The sequence below is a fragment of the Felis catus genome, chromosome B2, assembly GCF_018350175.1.
Source record: "Felis catus isolate Fca126 chromosome B2, F.catus_Fca126_mat1.0, whole genome shotgun sequence".
Classification (NCBI taxonomy): domain Eukaryota; kingdom Metazoa; phylum Chordata; class Mammalia; order Carnivora; family Felidae; genus Felis; species Felis catus.
Window position 1 is genome coordinate 42165189 of NC_058372.1, and position 19009 is coordinate 42184197.

The window sequence follows — 19009 nt, forward strand, 5'->3', positions numbered from 1 at the left end:
CTTTGGCTCTCACCACATTCTCAGCAACCGACCAGGGCCTGCTGCGCATTTTCTCAACAAATCACCAGGGCCTTCGCTAAAATGTGAAGTCACTGTTAATGACACAAGTGACACCAGAGAGGGTGTGCCCTGCTGTAATGACTTTCATAAAGACAGTTCTGGATCTTGGTGGCCAGCGAGGCCTTTGTGGGTGCCCAGGCTGGCACGGAAAACCTGTTAAACACCCGTGGCGAGGAGGATGGTTCTGATTTGGATGATGGGTGACTGTTCGATCCAGTGTGAGGGATCAGCCGGGTGATAGGGCACCCTCACCAGGTTGCTGGGCGGGGAAAGCTGTTCTTTTTTAAGCAGAAGAACTTCTGGAACTTCCTGGCTGCAGTGAAATACTTGTTGATGAGCACTCACAGTCAAGACAGTCCATGGCTTCACATTCATCCAGTGGGGGTGTGTCTCTGGGCCCACTTCTGCCTTCCAGAACCCCAACTCCTTGTGTCCTCACGGGGCCTGGCCCAAGGCAGCCCCCTAGGGCTCAGCTGCTTGGCCTCCAGTCTTTAGTCCTTTGCTTCAGCCTCCGGGGAGGTTCTGCTGGCTCCTTCAAGGGTTCCTGGCACTGGCCCGCCGGCAGTCTGTCCAGTCTATGTGAGTCCCTGGCGAGCCTGGCTCAGAGCTGGTTGAGGGCGTAGGCTCGGGCTGTCCTGAGGGCAGCTTCCAGGTCAGCCGTCGTTCCGGTGCCCTGAGCCACCACTTGAGAGCCCCAGGCCTTGCCCCCCATGTGGCTGCATACCGCCAGTGCCCAGGCCTCTGCTGTGAAGGCTGGTGTGGTACCCTGGGAACCAAGAGAGAAGGGGCAGTGATGCAGAGCAGCCCTCCCCACCAGCGCTCACTCCATCTACCCCTTGAGAGTGGCATCACAGTGATTAGTCAGGAGACAGGAGAGCACGCGGCTGGGAAAGTGTGTGGAGGTTACTGAATGTCTGCTACTTGTTTGCAAGGGATGTGTGGCCTGGATGGTCATAATTAGGGACCCCCACGGTGCCTTCTCTGGTGGGGGGCTGTGGTTAGGGAGGAGACGGCCCTGTCCCCGTCCTGGGGTGTCCTCCTAGATCACCTCTACCCAGCCTTGGAGGAATCAAAGGTGTGCAACTGGAGAGCTGGACCAGGATGGGTGGGTGGGGCTGCTCTCCTCCTTCCCTCACCTGGGCCACCTGACAGGCACACAGCACGTGCCCCAGCGGCTGGGGGCTGAGCAGTAGCACAGACGTGCGAGGCGCCCGCTCACACAGCTGCCGTACCACCTTCACCAGCACCTGGGCAGGGAAGGGCAGACAGTGAGCCCACAGCTCTCTGGACTCCCAGCTACCTCCCAGCCAGGACCTTCCCCTCCCCAGACCGTGGGGCCACCCCCAGCCCCTACACTCACGGAGAGGGACTCAGTGGAGACTGTGTCCACAATCAGGGGCCCCTCTGAATGCCGCTGCAGCAGCTCCTGGGTTTTCTGTGCAGCCTGCGGGGGAGGAAGGACGGCACGGGGATCAGGGTGGAAGGCAGCCGGGCCCCACTTCCGAACCGAGCCCCCGTCCAGAAATCCCCTCCGCCAGCAAAGGTCTTTGGCTTGGAGGAGGGGTGCCAGGGGCTCTGCCTCAAATGGCCTGCGTCCTTCCTCTCCTCCCTCACCTCGTCCCTTTCACCACAGCTCCAGGCCCCTACAAATAGGCCACTGAAGGTGAAGGACTAAGGCTGGAGCACAGATGGAAACGGGGCGGGAGGAAGGCAGATCCACGGTCAAGTGGCACTGGGGGCTGAAAGGCGTAATCAAGTCAGTCGGCTTCCTAGAGGGTGAGTCTGAGCCAGACTTGGGAGTTGAAGGACAGACACGGTTTGGCAGAGAAAGAAGTGGGGGAAATGGCCTGGTGATGGCACCCAGCTGGCAGGAGAGAGAGGAGCTGCACCCCACCCCCTGTGTCAGGCGCCGTGCCAGGTCGCGAAGCTTCTCCGTGTGCATGCTGGAGTCCCTCTGCCCCTCGCCAAGTGTGCCGGGTACCTGCCCCCACGGGTACAGCCGAACCTCCTCTCACCTGCCCCGTTTCTAGCTTCCGGATGGCAGTGTTGGCACGTCGCTGCAGCACCTTCAGCGTGGCCTGCAGCTCCCGCCGCTGCCACTGGGGCATCACCGCAGTGTCCACAGCCTAAGGCCACAAACAGTACATCAGCCGTGCCCCCTCCCAGTCTCGGAGCCAGGAGCCAGCAGTGCAAGGGAAGAGATCACACCCACCACGCAGACAAACAACAAATATCTAGGCCAGCAGGAGTCCCAGAGGAATTGGGGGAGAGACCGAGGCATGGGGAAGAGGGCCAGGAGAGAGTGGGGAACAGCTCCGCGGCAGCAGTGACCCTCACATCAGTGAGTCGTCCCATGTCCTTGGATAGTCGCTGAGCCTCCACCACATCCTGGCTGCCCCGACTCAGCCGTTCTGCCGCGGCTCCTACCTCCTGGGCCAGAGCCTGGCCCACCTCTCGGGCCTGCCAGGAGGGAATGGGATGCTCAGGGCTGCTCGGCTTGCTGTCACCTCCCCAGGACAGGGGGGCTCTCAACCCACTGCTAGTCAGGGCCAAGACAGAAATACTGAACAATCAGGCCCAGTTGAGGCACCAAATAATCACAATAGATGCCAGCTGTTGGCAGCGCACATGTATGAACACTGGTTCTGCTGCTGGGCATCCCCCGGCCTGAGAGTTTCGGCCGTGTGTGCTCCCTCCACCCCCCCCCCCATCCAAATCCGGTGACCTCCTGGACCCTGCCGGCGTGCCAACCTGCTGGGCCTGCTCCCCGGTGACGGCCAGCAGGCGGGTGGTGCCCCTGGAGAGCTGGCGCTCCCCAACGATGACCAGGTCCCCTATAGCCCCTGTGCGCAGCAGGTGCCTGCAGGCAGAGGGAGGGAGAAGGAAGTCAAGGGGCATGGTGGGACGGAAAGGAGCAACCTGAGCTCCAACCCGGGGGCTGGTGGCTCCAAAGACCAAAGAAGGGTGAGGATCTCGGGCCCCGGGCTGGGGCAGGCCGAAATGAGTGACTCACGTCCCACAGCACAGCTCCAAAGAGGTCTGCAGCGCAACCTGGGAGGCGAGGTCCAGCGCCTCGGCCACGGGCACCCCCACTGACACCACCCGCACAGGGTCTGGGTATACCTGAGGAGGAGAGGGGACCAGTCTGTTCACCAGCCTGTGAGGGGCAGGCAGTCTCACCAAGGGGCCTCCCCAACTCACCTCATCCAGGGAGCGCAGGCCAGGGACGTGGGCGGTGCGTGCCAGGGCCACCTCCTCCATGTACACGGCCTCATCCTGCCCCACGGCCTCCTGCACCGTGCCCTCCACTGCCCGGAGCTGCTCTGGGGTCAGTGGAGCCTGGTGGGGTAGGGGGAAATGGACAGACCGACAGGCAGTCAGCTGCGTGCCTGTAACCAAGGCAGTAAGAAGCAGTCCGTGTTCACTGACTCTCCTCAGGTTCTCAAACAGTGGCTAGCACCGAGCAGGCGCTCAATCAACCTTTGTGGAGTAGACAGTTCTTTTCCTTAGAAAGCTGTTGGGAATTGCAGGCCTCTCATCAGGCACTAAAAATTGATGTAACAGAAAATGCTGTTCTGTACCGAGGAAGCTCACCACAAGGGCCAGCCTAATGGAAGAGAAACACAGGATGGGGTAGACGCAGGTGCAAGGACAGAGCTAGATGTGCGAGGAAGGAAGGGTGACAGAGAAGGGAGGGCAGCTCTGCTTGAGCAAGAATGTCTTGGGTGACAGCGGGAACAAGGAAGCTGGGTGGCCGGAGGCTTCAGAGGCTATCTAACCTGACCCCTCGCTGGTGCAGGATGCCGAGATGAAGATGTCCCTCACGGCCTCACAGTGACTGAGCGACAGGGAGCCTAGGTCCTTGGACTGGCCAAACTCCCCCTCCCACCACCCCCCTCCCCCCAAGCCACCAAACTACCCCTTTTTAAGCCTTTCTGTCTTCCTCACCTGGGTGGCCACATCAAAGCGCAGCCGCTCGGGGTTGAGATGGGAACCTCGCTGCTCCGTGCCGGGGCCCAGGGTCTGCCGGAGTGCCCAGTTCAACAGGTGGGTGGCCGTGTGCTTCTCCATGCAGCCTAGACGCCAGGCCTGAAACACTTTTGTCACCCAGAATCCTGGGGGGTAGGGAGACTCAAGAGGCTGCAGGATATTCTAAATATCAGGGCTTGGGGCCTTACCTCATCTACATGTAGCTGCACCTGGTCCCCAACCTCCAGGCCCTCAGGGGCCACAGCCTCGTGCAGGATGAAGCCTCCACAGACCTGGGCCCGGGGCACTGGGAACAGTACATCCTGGGGAAGGGCAGGGGCCAAGGCACTGGAGCAACTGCTTGTAGCTTTTCCCTCCCCTTGGCTCCCTTCCCAGGTCGGGTCTGCCTTCTGGTGAAATTAACTTGTGTGTGTGTGTGTGTGTGTGTATGGGGGCTCACCTCCTGCCCCACCCGCACCAGGTAGCCTCGGTCTGAAGCCTGACCCCCCTGTTCAGCGTAGAAGTTGGTTTTGTCCAAGAGAAGGCCACAACGCTGGCCTTTCCCCACAGAGGCCACAGCTGTCCCGTCCTCTGTATACAGCTGGAGCACCTGTGCCTCGCAGGTGCCAAACTCTGCCAGGAAGAAGAATGGTTATCAGTGCTGGGCAGGGGTGTGGGCCGTGGGCCGTTGGTCTGTACCTTACTTGAAGCCAGTGGGCAGGTAGCTGGTGAAGGGGCACTTTCAGGGGCCACAGCGACCCCTGGTGGCTATAACCCCCTCGCCGCCCTCCCCGCCCCCCCCCCCCCCCCCCCCCCATGAAATGTATAGGGCTGGTAGCAACCCTCACAGATGTCCCTCTGTCCCTCCCAGAAACCGCCAGGGACGCTTGTGGCCACCAGCCTCAGTCCAGCCTCTCACCATAACCCCCGCTGGGTCGAAGAGAGTAGTTGTACTTGGGACTGTCGTCAGTTGGGGGCACCCCTCGGCGCTGCAGGTCCCCCAGTGCGTGGACATTCAGCTGCAGTCCCCGCTCCTGAGCTGGCTCGGCCTGCCGTGACCGGTGCTGCAGGATGGGCGCATGCATAGGGAAGGGATACACGGACAGTGCAGTGGGACCTGAGCCTCCACAGAGCCCTGCCCCTGCCACACAGCTGTGTGGGCTCTGCAGCCCCTCTGGAATACGCCCTCGGGGCTTGGCTGGCTGCTAGAGACCCTGGGCTGGCTGGTGAACCACCCATCATGCAGGGTCTCAGGATGAGGCCCCCTTCACCCACCGCTCCCCTCTCTAGGATGCTGTGCTGGCCTCTCCCCATTCCTGGTTGTGTTCAGTCCACTGTATTAGAGTTCTCATCTACAGGCTGTGGGTGGGGCCTGAGGTGAGGGGACAGACCCTGTCTCCTGTTTCCCTCAATAGCTGCAGCTCCTCCCCCAGGAACTCAGGGCTGGGGAAGGGACTGTCCCAACAGAAGCCTGGGCAGGGGTGCCCCAGCGTGTACCTGGCCCTCCTCCTGGGCCAGCCGTGCCAGCCCAGCAGAGTCCAGCTGCACCCCCTTCTCCTCCAGCATCAGCTCTACCAGGTCCAGGGGGAGCCCCAGGTTCCCGGACAGCGATAAGGACCAGGCCACTTCAGCTTTGAAGAAGGAAGACAAAGGGAGTTCAGAGGGGAGGGCAGGATAGACTGAAGGGGAAGAAGTGAGGGAGAAATAAGGGCCAGGGCTTTTCCAACCACGCAGCAGCCACCAGGTACCAAGCACAAGTGTCCTCTCCCTACACCCGGTAGGTCCAGGAGAGGGGTCAGGCTTTAGGCTCAAAGGCCAGAGCCGAGGGTAGGCCAGGAGACTCCCTTGTCATCTGTCATCTCAGAGGAGAAGGGAAGCTCACTCTCGGGATGAAGCCGGCCTTGGAAAGCAGAGACTGGTGGCAGGGCCAGCTGGACAGAGGGGAAGTGGGGAGAAGGAGGGTGGTGTCCCGCCACAGAGAGATGTGGGTGTTGGAGACAGTGCAGGGAGAGGGACATGGGGAGGAGGGTCTGCATGCTAGGCACACGCCTGCCTCAGCGCTCTGTCCTCTTCCTGCCTTGGTTCACCTGAGTGAGCCCCTCACACCTTGGCCAGGCCGCTCACTCACCAGGGAACAAATCAGAAGGCCCCAGGCGCCTCAGGGTCTGATCGATGATGTGCCGACCCCGCTGCAGGGAGGCCAGGAAGGCTGCCTCGTCCTCTGACACCAGGTTGACTATCTGAACAGGGGGGCAGGGCGGGACTGGAGCTGGGCCTCCTGGAAGGGAGAGCCGCTCTCCACCCCTCTCTTTTCGGCCCCTCCCTCCCCATCCAAAGCCAGTACCTGGGCTGAGTGCTTCCGCAGTTCTGGATAAGCATCTCCCTGGGGGAGGCAGAGGGCTGAGAAGGTGTGAAAGGCAACCTCCCCACCCTGGACCTCCCTGAGGAGGTCCCTGCCTTGGAAGCTCAGCTCCGGCTGATGGATGGCAGACTCAAACAGGGAATACGGACAGAAGGGGGTCCCAAACTCAGAGGCTCAGAAGCCAGGGCAGGGAGGCCTCCTGAGGGCTCCCTGCTTTTTGGATTCAGTCTTGGCTTTCTCAGCCTGACAAGACCTGGGGCTGGCCATTTAGGGTGGGGAGCCTAGGCTGAGGGCACCGTCTAGGCTCAGTGGCAAGCTTCCTGAGCACCCGGGGAAGCCCAGAAGAATAAGTTCTGCCCTCACCAGGGTCTCCACCACTACAGGCACCAGGCTGCCTAGGAAGCCAGGTGGTGCCCGCAACACCTCTGTAGAGAACCGCACGGCTCGACGAAGGATCCGACGAAGCACCAACCTAGAGGGGTTCAGAAGCCAGATAAGAACCGCCTGCAACCCTTGGTCAGCAGTATGGAGAGTGGGGAGGACGAGGTTCAGAGTGGGTGCTCTCATCTCAGAGCCCTCTCCCTTCCCTCACTCCTCCTGACCCACCTCTCCCCTGCAACACCCCCCACCCCCCGCCCTCGCAGCCCCTGCCAGACTCACGGGGCACCCGACATTCCGGGGCAGACACCGTCGGCGATGCAGACGCTGAGTGTGCGGATGTGATCAGCCACCACGCGGTATGCCATGTCTGTGCGCCCCTCGTCTGCTGCTCCTACCCGACCCAAGTAAGGGGGCACCCCGCAACCCTGGAGAGCGAGAGACAAGGAGACATGGCTGCTGGTCCTGCCTGATGTGGTCCGGGTGGGGTGCCCTTCATCATCTCTAGAGCATCTGCCCTCACCCCTAAAGCTGATCACATCTGGAATGACCTGGTTGGAGAAGCTTCAAACATAAAAGGGAGTCAGTCCCTGCCCTCCCAGGGCCACATTCAGCACTCACAACAATCACAGCTGTGATCATTTACTGAATTTCTACCATCAGAACGGGGAGGGTGCTTGAACGAAGCGTTGCCTAATATCCAAAACATCCTGCTCTGGGAGGTATTACTAGTCTCGCTTTAAAGAGGAAACTGAGGCTCTGAGGAGCTAAGTGGCACGAGGCCACACAACGCATCAGGAGCAGATCTGAGATGTGCACCGGCCTGACTCCACTGCCCACACCCACTTCTCCAGCCTTTATGGGGGGCAGGGAGGGAGGTGTAAGCTGTGCCTGTGTGTAAGTGCTCCAAAGCAGATGGCTGATTCATCCAGCTCTAAACCTGTCTCTTCCCTGAGCTTCCTCCTCTCAGTTAACAGTCCTGCCATTCACCACACTGCTCAAGTCAAACACTAGAGAGCGAGCCTTGATTTTTATTTCCCTTCCTCATCCAGTCTGTCACTGGGGACTTTTGCTCCTGTCCTGCCTTTGTGAGATCTTTCAAATCAATTACTTTTCTCCACTTCCACAGCTACCAGCCTCAACCATGCCCTCCTGTCTCCTCCCTTTACTAGGAAACAGCCTCCCAATTGGCTTCTTAGCTTCTCCTAGGTCTCCCTCCAGCTCATCCTTCAAGCAGCAACAAGAGGGGCCTTAAAAAGTGTCAGATCATGCCCCTCCCCCACGCAGAACCCTTTTCACTACACTTAGCATAATAGGAGCCCCACTTTGGACTTCAAGGGCCCAGAAGGTTGGACTTCTGCCTTCCTTTCTATGGTAGATTGTTTGCAAAAATGGCCACAATCCTTCCCTCTTCAGTGTGCTTGCCACTTTACAACGAGACCACAGCTGCTTCCCATCCAAGGATAGAATCTATTTCTCTATCCCTTGAACCTAGGCTAGCCTTGCGACTTGCTTTGGCCAACAGAATGAGGTGGAAAGGACACTGTCCTGAGCCTAAGCCTCAAGAGACCTGGTGTGCTTCTGTTCTCCTTCTTGGAACTTGCTGCCTTGGGATGGGAACAACCCTAAGCTAGCCTGCTGCTTGACAGACACACAGCCTGGTCACCCCCGTTGCCCCAAACAGCCAGCCAGCCAGTCCTCGAACTACAGCTGCCTAGCAGCTATCTATAGGTGTTATGAATGAACTCACAGAAGACCAAAAGGTTGACCCAACAGAGCCCAGCCACCATTGCTAGCTCACAGACTCATATGCTAAATGAATGGTTGTTATTTTAAACTACAAAGTATTAGGTGCTTTGTTACACAACAAAAGCGCAGTCACACATTCTCCAGCTACATCCCAGGTGATTCTACTCTGGCTAGCTCTAGGCCACCTTTGTGTTCCTTTCCTGCCTCAGGGCCTTGGTACCTGCCATCCCCTCGGCCTGGAATGAGCTTCTTTGGCTGGCTCCTCCTCTTTCAGGTTCCAGCTCAGAGATCACCTCCTTGGTGAGCCTTCCCCAAACACTTCATCGCAGATTCCTCTCCACCGCCCCCCCTACCCCCACCACAGTTACTATCATCCATGGTTACTACCGGGTCACAATCTGCAATCTGGTTCAAATCTGCCGTCTTGTTCTTTAATACACTTACTTATTTATCTCTTAGGCTACAATGTAATCTCTTCTAAGCACAAGGGACTGCACACAAAGTAGGCACTAAACACCTATTTTTTGAAGATGCGAAGGAAGGAAGGATTTGGGAGCAGTATCAGGTAATAAATACAAATCCCAGCCTCATGTTTGACCCTGCTGTCCTTGGCTGGGCAAGGTTTCCACGTGCAGGAATACTCGGAGTTCTCAACAAAGCGCCAGCTTCTGGAAGGGAAGAGGCCGGCTCACCTGCTGAATGGCGTCAAGCAGCGGGGAGAAGAGATCAGTGTCGTAAGTGGAGCGCGCGCCTTGCAGCACGGCCACCAGCCTTTCCAGGCCCATTCCCGTGTCCACGTGCCGCTGGGGCAGGGGCTGCAGGCTTCCATCTGCCTCTCTGGCCAGGGAAGGTGTGCAAGGTGAGGCCCCACATGAGATTACTGGGGTGAGGCAGATGCCCAAGTGCAGCGGAGGAACGAGGAGGGGCTGACAGTGGGAGGAACCAGAAGGCAGTATCCACCCCTCTCCCACAAAGGCAGACAGTGATGGCCTTGGGTCCTGTACGTTCTCATAAAGGGTGATCTCCACCCTCACCCCTGCTTGGGCCCTTGCCTGGACCCACACATCCCCTTTCTGGGACAGAATTCTTTGCCCTGAGAAAGAGACATGTCAAGGCTGGGAGAAAATCTTAGAGACCACCAGGCTCCGTGCCATCCAGTGATGAGAGAACAGAAGCCGGCGGACAGCAGTGACTAGTTGAAAGTGTCACAAGCAAAGACTAGGGTTAAATCAGTTATTACCTGAAAAGTGTTTAGAAATGTACCTGGCACACAGTAAACACCATTTAGGTGTTTTTTTTTTTTTTTTTTTTTTTATAAGAAATGGATCAAAGCCTCCTGAATGCCACCTTGCCCACTTCTGGCCAGGGATTTTCCTTCTGCTTCAGCACCCCATTACCTGTTGTGTTGAATGAAGACCAGATTCCACAGCTCCACCAGCTGGGGGGCTCCCCCTCTCCCAGCCAGGTCATAGTGGATCTCCGTGCAGGGCCCACAGGGGCCAGTGTTCCCCATTTCCCAGAAGTTCTCTTGTGGTCCAAAGGAAAGCACATGACTGGCACACACCCTGACAAGAAAGCCAGGCGGGTGGTAGGGAGACAGACAAACCTGGAAGCCAGAACCCTCTCTGCCATGAGAGCCTCTCCACCAAGCTCAGCAAGAGGAGAAACAGGGCTGACCCCAATCTGTTCTGGGAGCAGATGCTAAGACTCTGATGACTGATGCTGGTACTCTCCATTTGCCAGTCCTCTTGCCCTCTGGAAGTGGACACAAGGGGCAGAGGCAGACTTACCCTAAGCTGAGCCAGATGTCCCTGCTCTCCAGGTCTGGGTCCAGCCCTGCCTTGGGGTCACCACCGAAGTAGGAGACCCAGAGCCTGTCTTCAGGGATCCCGTAGACCTGAGTCAGCAGTTCCCAGGCCATGCGGCAAGCCTCCTCCTGCAGGGGAAACCCACATGGGGTGGGAGGAGGAAAATGGTGAGAAGAGGGCCCCGCTGAAGCACCAATCAAGCCACATGAGTTCAGCCCTCAGCTTAACACAAAATTCCACTGCCCTCCTTGTTTCCAGAACAAACCATGACCATTTCTGCTTGAGTTTTTTTCCTGTCCAGAAAACTTCACCCCTCCTTTAGATCCTTTCCTTCAAGTCCCACTCTCTCCATGAAGTTGTCTTTCCACCCTAACCTGGGATGATTTCTAACTCCTGCATTTTAGTATTTGTCTGACCATTTATTCATTCAACAATTACCAACCAGCCATGAGGCAGGAGGCACAGTCCTGGCCCTCACACTTACAATCCAATTAGGGAAGTGAGACACAGTCTCATCATACTTGTTCATCTAGCACTTTGCCTTCCTGTGTAGTATGAGCCCTGTCCAAGCAGGGCTTAGGAGTGGAGACAGGACTCCTCTTGAGCCCCTTCTTGGTTGACCACTGACCTTTTTTCTAACTCTAGGGCTTCCTGGAGACTCACCTTAAAATATTCACCCCCAAAAGCCCAATTGCCAAGCATCTCAAAGAAGGTGTGATGGGAAAGGTCTCGGCCCACATCCTCCAGGTCGTTGTGGCGTCCTCCAGCCCTCACACATTTCTGGCTGTTGGCCACACGTCGGAAGCCTGCCATTTCGCTTCGTGGATCCACGGTGCCCAGGAAGATTGGCTTGAACTGGAAACACACGAAGGTCCCAGTTCTCACTCCCTCCGTAGACGGGAGAAGTGGGGAGTGGGGTGTTCAGAGTGAAGGCTGACTGTGCCCCCGAGAGTGCGGTGTGGTCTTGGCTAAGGGGCAATCTGGAAGCCTAGAGGCACCCATCTCTGATATGTGTGGAGCAGACAAGAGGTAAATAAATCAGGAAACAGAGATACTCTGCTAGTAAATTAGGCAACATAAAAGGAGGACTATGTTGGTGGCGGGAAACAGGGCACTGAATGGCTTCATCCTTCATGTCAGCTTCTTTAAACCACACCCAATAACTTCAGTATAAAACCAAGACCACAGGGCACTGGGCATGCCTCACAAACTCCGCATTTAATAGCCTCTACGTTTGGGGTGCTTGGGTGGCTCAGTCGGCTAAGCTTCTGACTCTTGATTTTAGCTCAGGTCATGACCTCACGGTTTGTGAGTTCAAGCCCTGCATCAGCCTCTGTGCTGACAGCATGGAGCTTGCTTGGGATTCTTTTTTTTTTTTTTTTAATTTTTTTTTAATGTTTATTTTTGAGACAGAGAGAGACACAGCATGAGCAGGGAAGGGGCAGAGAGAAAGGGAGACACAGAATGTGAAGCAGGCTCCAGGCTCTGAGCTGTCAGCACAGAGCCCGACTTGGGGCTGCGAGATCATGGCCTGAGCCGAAGTCGGCCACATAACCGACTGAGCCACCCAGGCGCCCCAAGCCTTCTTGGGATTCTGTCTCCCTCTCTCTCTGCCCCTCCCGACTTGCTCTATCTCTCTCAAAATAAACTTAAAAAAAAAGTCTCTACGGTTAACCGATTACCCCCTCCTTGCTCATTTTACAGGTGAAGACAAATCTAGAGAGGGTAAGTGGTGCTCAAAGTCAAAAGCTTAGAGAATACAGTCTAGCACATAAAATGTGCTCAACAAACGTTTATTTAACGAATTAGTGACCTTTATTTACAGCATGAATAAATGAAGCCAGACTTCCCCCACCAGTCTGCCCCCAGAGAACTCCACACTCTCCATTCTCGGACCTAAAACTAAATCCCAACCCAAGCTCCGAGGTCGGGCCCTCCCCAAACCCTAACTTGTGCCCCCAACGACTTAGCCTAACAAGAAACGGCCCTTTCCTCCAAAGCCAAGGGCTCCGCCCCTCGCTTCTTTTGCCCAATCCCGCAGCGCCTTTCTCCCCGGAAAAAAATCACAAACTCCGCCCCCGCTCAGGGTGGCTCAGCCCCCACCTGGTTCATGCCCGCATTGACGAAAAGCAAACTGGGGTCGCCGCGGGGCCGCACGGAGGCGGATGGCACCAGTCGGTGGCCGTGGCGGTCCCGAAAGAAGCTCAGGAAAGCGTCCCGAACGGCCGTGGCCGAGGCTGGAGGGGGCTCGGATGAGAACGGCCTACGGCTGAGGCCCCCCCACAGAGGCGACCTTCGAAAGGCCCGCCGCAGTCGCCGAGCTGCAGCTGCCATCGACGCCGCCATCTTAACTCGGGGCAGTAACTTCACGGGGTCAAGGGGCGCCACGGGGATAGAAGGTGGCGTGGAAAGGAAGCCGCGCTCTTTGTACAGCGGCCCCTGGCGGTAGGAGGACTCAAGGCAGCCTCTGCCGCCCGGGTAGAAGTGATTGGGAAGGGGACGTCAGTGGTAGGTCTAGCTAGCACAGCGGCCTGGCACATAGTAGGCCCTTAATTCATTCGTCATAGTAGGCCCTTAATTCATTCTAAATATTAATTTAGAAGCTACTAGTGCCAGGCATTGTTTTAGGCTCTTAAGGTATATTAGTCACAACAAAATCCTTTAATAAAAATCCGTGCTCTCCAGAAATCTATATCATAGTAGTAATTGTCATGTTAATTAATTTTGCAAGGTTACAACAGTGAACAGGCTTGGATTCAACGTCGTGTGTGCACGCGCGCGCACACACGTGTGTGTGTGTGTGTGTGTGTGTGTGTGTGTGTGTGTGTTTCCAAGCTGAGGGAAGAAGGCAGAGTGCCAAGGGAGGTAGTATCAGCATCCATTCAAGAAGCATTCAATAAACATATTGAATATCAACTATGTTCCAGGCACTGTTCTAGGCACTTGCCAATGCCCTTTGCCCTTGGCATTGGAAATGACTGTTTTGTTCTTAGGGATTGAAGCAGGCCCCTTGGAATAGGAGCAAATAGCATCTGCTTCCTTATTAATTGCTAAATAACATTTGGTCTTTTAATTTGCCTGGGGATTAGAGGGAATCCAGGTTGTCAGGGCAGGATGAAGCTGTTGACCAATAGCTGCAGAGATTTCTCTCTCTCTAAGTTTCCCAAAGCCCTAGGGTTTTGTGTGCTTTGCATTAGGGTAAGAGAGGTACCTGTTCCACCTCCCGCTTCTGTCTTTTTCTCCGTGGTGACAGTTGTGACCATGATGCCAACACAGGCCCTTGTGGGTACAGCCAGGGCCCTCATGGGGCTTCTCATGATAACCTCTGCTCTTGGCCTGGAAAATTAAACAGGTGAAGAAGAGAACTCATGAAGGTTAAAGCGGAGCAGCAGAGCTGAAATCAGTGTGGCCACCTACTAGGCCTCAGCCATCCACGTGGGCTCTTTTGGTCATTCTTTATGAGTTATGTTATTTAGGGACTTTTGAAAAATGGTTTCCTTGGGAAACGTGTAGTCTTTTTGGACTCGAGTTTCCATAGCAATGGTGAATTCTCAACTTTGTATTCTGACAGAGCATAGCATCTATCCCATGATCCTCTGTTTCTCCCCTTGCCCACGTAAATTAAAAGTGTTGTTTTGAAAGTGTGTTTTGCCTGTTTTGGTTTTTCCAGCGTTTTTGGAACAGGAACCCAAAGCCAGATGGGGATTTCTGTGAGATTGATGATCTTGAGACAAGACTGTGAAATTCTTCCCCAAACTGAGATGGGAGTGTTTTGCTAGAGAAATCTAGCTGGGGCCTCTAACCAGTACTGACGTCAACAACTTTCTTTCATTTTCAGATTTTTCTCAGAAAGTTTTTGTATTATAGTAGGAACTCCATGTTTTTAGACTAATGTGGATCTAGTGTGGAGCCATGGATTATGTTTTTCAAACAGCTTTATTGAAATATAATTCATATACCCTACAGTTCACCCATTTAAAGTGTACAAGTCAGTGGCTTTCAGTACATTCACAGAATCATCGTCTGTGAATCATAATTACTTTCAGAACATTTTCATCACCTCCAAAAGAAACCTCATGCCCTTTAGCTATTAACCACCCCCATCAGCGGTAGGCAACTACGAATCTGTTTTCTGTCTGTAGATTTGCCGATTCTGAACGTTTCATGTAAATGGAATCACACAATACATGATCTTTTGTAACTTCACGTAGCATAATGTTGACAAGGTTCATCTATGTTATAGCATGTATCATGGAGTTTTAGAAATGCATTTTTTTGAGTTGTTTTCTGTTGGAGGAAGGGTTTTTCCTCTATCTTGCTGTTTTTTCCCTGCCATTAAAAAATGGTCATTTTCTTTTGTTTAAGTGTGGTATTCTCTGGTAAATCTGTCCCCCCCCCCCCCCCCCCCCCCCCGTGAAGCAAAGTGGTTCTTTTAGGATTGTGATGTGTCTGTTCTGATTTGCCACTGTCTTCTGATGAGGAAGTGAAACTTAAGGTCTGCAGTTTCCCAAGACAGATATATCTGGGGAGAACTCACCAGACTGAGAAGTTACTGACCTGGGAACTTCTCTCAGGAGTACTCATCATCCATCTTAGTATTTGTAAGAATTTCATTTTGGGGTTTAAAATGCAAACTGAGGGGCGCCTGGGTGGCTCAGTCGATTAAGTGTATGACTTTGGTTCAAGTCATGATCTCACAGCTCGTGGGTTCGAACCCGCGTCAGGCTCTGTGCTGACGGTTCAGAGCCTGGAGCCTGCTTTGGATTCTGTGTCTCCCTCCCTCTCTGCCCTTCCCCGGCTCACACTCTGTCTCTAAACATTAACAAGTTTAACAATAAATAAGTCAATAAATAAAAAATAAAATGTAAACTGAGTCTGTTTACTAGGAGCTGTTCAGCTGGGTTTGGGTGCTGCCTTCCCTGGGTTTGGGATTGCCCTTGTGTTGTTTGACTTACTTATCTTGGCAGGCCCAAGGCACCCATTCTTTGAGCGTTCTCTTTTCACCTTGTTCATGAGAAACAACGCCTGCCCTTACTCTGGGAATGGAAATTGTTCCTCCTGATTTCCCCCTTGGCTTTGAGAGCAGGAACCTGAGGTCAGTGATGCATTCTGTCCTGGACTGATGGTCAGAGGAGACACAAGGGAATTTTTACCCTTACTGAACATAGGGAAGTCAGCTTTGGGAACTTCCTTATCATAAAAGCCATCTTTTAGTGTCGAGGTTAAAAGTTCAACCTGTAAGAGGTATTCCCAGTTTGATGTATTTGTTTACGGCTTTGCCCTGTCTGGATTGTGAAAGCAACGCTTGTCAAATGTCTATATGCATAGGGATTTACCGGGATCTTGTTAAAACTGCAGACACAGACTTAGTAGGTCTGGGTAAGCTCGCAATTCTGTCTTTCTAGCAGGCTCCTAGGTGATGCTGTTGCTGCTCCTTGCCTACCAGACCATACTTTGAGCGACAAGAGTGTGGGAGAGGACTTGTGGGAAGAGTTGGGACACAGACTTTTGCTTGGGGCGGGGTCCTAGGGCTTGGGTGCTTCTAGGCTCTCCCCTTCCTCCCGGAGCCGCTTGGTGGAGCCCGGAGCTCCCTCTGCGCATGCGTGCTCGCTCCCATGCTCTTCAGCCTGCGTCCCTCTGAGAGTGACTGCTGCGTCTGCCTGTTGCTAAGAGACGCGGAGGTTGAGGGGACCAGCGGTGGGGGGATGGGAGGGGGGCGGCGCCCACGGGAGCCGGGAAAGGGCATGGGGACGCAGGTCCTGGGACTCCAGGGATGGGAGCCTCCTGGGATCCAGAATTCAGCGATTTAGTGGACCCTCACTGTTGCAATGCCTGGGTTTGTCTTTAGGCATTTTTTTTTTTTTAATTGTCCCATTTTAAATGGTTATAAGTACGAACGTAATATTCTCGAGTTGCCTCTTGGCCAGGAAAATCTGAAATACTTTCTATCTGGCCCTTTGGGGAAAAAAAAAAAATGGCCAACTCCTGTGTAAGAGGTTTGTTTTGTTTTTAATCTTTTTTTTTTCTTTCTAAATCACATAATAAAACACAGACTTAGAAAAGTCAACCAAACCAAATGAATAGCTTAATTATTATTAGAAGGCAGACATCTTTGTATCCACCACCCTGATTGCAAAATAGAACTTTGCATCGATCCCAGGCACTCTACCTGGACCTACCCAGCCATCTTCCTCCTTCCAAAGCTGGCCACTACCCTGACTTTAATAGTTATCACAATTTTGGGTGTCTTTATAGTTTTATCACCCAAATATACATCCTTAGATGTATTTTATCGAGACAGAGAGAGAGAGAGACAGAGAGCGAGCGAGCGAGCTGGGGAGAGGGGGAGAGAGACAGAATCCCTTGTCAGTGCACTGTCAGTGCAGAGCCCTTGAGCTCAGGAACCATGGGATCATGACTGAGATCATGAACTGAAGCGAAAACAAGAGTCGTAGGCTTGGCCAACTGAGCCATCCAGGTGTCCCTTTAGATGTATTCTAAAAACCTTACTGAAAATGCATTTTAAGTCTTTTTATCTGTGGATTCCCTCTTAATTTCCTTCTTTTCCTTACCGTGTGTGGACTTTTTCACAGTCTGTTTTTGCTGACTTCATATTCAATGTTCAACTCACATTCAACGCGTTCTTCTGCCCTCTCTTATTTCAATCAAATTAGCACCTGGATCTAGAAACTTAATCAGATACAGGTTCGAATCCCTTTGGCGAGAGTCTACATGGTAGAGGGTGCTCTTTCACCAGAGGGCATGTTGATGTCTGGTTATCTTTCTATGATCTGAGCAGCCACATATACATACTGTCTCTACCTGTTAATTCATTGGAGAGTGCAACATGGTGACATTCACATTCTATCATCTCTTTTTCATTTATTCTCTATAAAAGGCTATCTTTTTTCCTCAATTTATTTAAAAAACATCTGTCTAAAGCAAAATAATTTTGTAATTGTATCATTCTGTTTATTGCTCCTTTCCTTTTTTTTTTTTTTAATGTTTTCTAATGTTTATTTATTCTTGAGACAGAGACAGAGCGTGAACAGGGGAGGGGCAGAGAGAGAGGGAGACACAGAATCTGAAACAGGCTCCAGGCTCTGAGCTGTCAGCACAGAGCCTGATGCAGGGCTCACACCCACGAACTGTGAGATCATACCTGAGCTGAAGTCGGATGCTCAACCGACTGAGCCACCCAGGCGCCCCTCCTTTTTTTTTTTTTAATGTTTATTTCTTTTTGAGAGGGAGACAGAGCGCAATGGGGGAGGGGCAGAGAGAGAGAGAGAGAGAGAGGGAGGGAGACACAGAATCTGAAGCAGGCTTCAGGCCCCGAGCTGTCAGCACAGAGCCCAACACGGGACTCGAACCCACAAACCCGTGAGATCATGACCTGAGCCAAAGTCAGACGTTTAACCAACAGAACCACCCAAGTGCCCCTTGCTCCTGTCCTTTTGGTTGTGTATGTATGTCACACATATGGTTATAACATAAAGGAGGGGGCGTGGTAGTGGACCTATATGGTTGTAAAGTTTTTATGAAGTAGAATAATATTCACTCTAGGTGGACTCTGAATAGTTAAGGATATATATTGAAATCCTTAGAGCAGCAGTCCTTAAAGTGGGTGATGGAAAGACTTTGGGGGAATCCCCAAAACCATTCGGGAGGCCTGCGAGGTCCTCGTTTTTCCAACAACATATGTCAGTAAGGTTGCATTTTCTTCATATATGCCAACTCAAACAGCCTATCACAACAGATTGAATGTCAAAGTCAGTATGAGTATCCATCTGTCTTTTATTAAGCCAGGCATTAAAGAGATTTGCAAAAACAGAAAACAATGCCTCTCTTCTCACTGATTTTTTAAAATATATTTTTCATAAAAACATGTTTATGTTAACATAAAAATATTTAAATCTTTAAAAATTTTTCAGTTTAATTTCATAAATCTGCATGCTTCTTATCTCCTCCATAAAAACTCTTTGGGGATCTCCAATACCTTTTAGGGATGTAAAGGGACCCTGAAACCAAAATGCTTGTTAATTGCTGCTGTAGAGCAAACACTCAAGAATAATGGGACAGGCAACGCTATTCACAAGAGCCAAAAGGTGAAAACAATGCAAATGCTCATCAGTGGAATAATGGAGAGACAAAGTGTGGGATATACATACAATGGAATATGACTGCCTTAAAAGGAAGTACAGATACATGCTACCATGTGGATTATCCTGGAAAACATTATGCTAATTGAAAGAAGCCAAGCACAAAAGGCCACGTATTGTATGATTCTGTTTATATGCAGTGTTCACAGTAGGCAAATCCATACAGCCAGCTAGGTTGAAGGCAACCAGGCGAAGAGAAAGGGGAGAATACGGAGTTACTGCTCTATGCATATGGAGTTTTATTTTGGGACAATAGAAATGTTTTATTTTTTACTTTTTTTTAAACATTTATTTTTTATTTTTATTTAAAAACATTTTTTTAACATTTATTTTTTGAGAGACAGAGCGGAAGCAGGAGAGGGGCAGAGAGAGAGAGAGAGAGAGGGAGGCACAGAATCCAAAGCAGGCTCCAGGCTCTGAGCTGTCAGCACAGAGCCCGACGTGAGGCTTGGATTCGTGAACTGTGAGATCATGACCTGAGCCGAAGTTGGACACTTGACTGAGCCACCCAGGTGCCCCAGTAT

General features: G+C 52.9%; 1 protein-coding gene across 3 annotated transcripts; it reads right to left on the reverse strand.

Annotated features, from left to right (window-relative positions):
• Positions 1-118: 118 nt before the first annotated feature.
• Positions 119-12717, reverse strand: AARS2 (alanyl-tRNA synthetase 2, mitochondrial). 3 transcript variants are annotated; one of them, XM_003986202.6, is made up of 22 exons: positions 12430-12713; positions 10990-11181; positions 10309-10454; positions 9916-10083; positions 9211-9355; positions 7052-7197; positions 6755-6863; positions 6374-6412; positions 6158-6269; positions 5527-5660; positions 4949-5093; positions 4490-4662; positions 4239-4352; positions 4009-4149; positions 3262-3399; positions 3074-3183; positions 2812-2920; positions 2398-2520; positions 2076-2186; positions 1421-1504; positions 1197-1307; positions 119-826 (listed from the first exon to the last, which is right to left on the reverse strand). In XM_003986202.6, the coding sequence occupies exons 1-22, from the start codon at positions 12670-12672 to the stop codon at positions 662-664; spliced, it is 2958 nt and encodes a 985-aa protein (XP_003986251.3). In that variant the 5' UTR covers positions 12673-12713; the 3' UTR covers positions 119-661. The 3 variants fall into 3 exon arrangements, with proteins under 3 accessions (XP_003986251.3, XP_019686221.3, XP_019686219.3); XM_019830662.3 differs by lacking the exon at positions 12430-12713 and adding an exon at positions 12140-12369; XM_019830660.3 differs by lacking the exon at positions 1197-1307 and having other exon boundaries at positions 12430-12717.
• Between the last annotated feature and the right edge of the window lie 6292 nt (positions 12718-19009).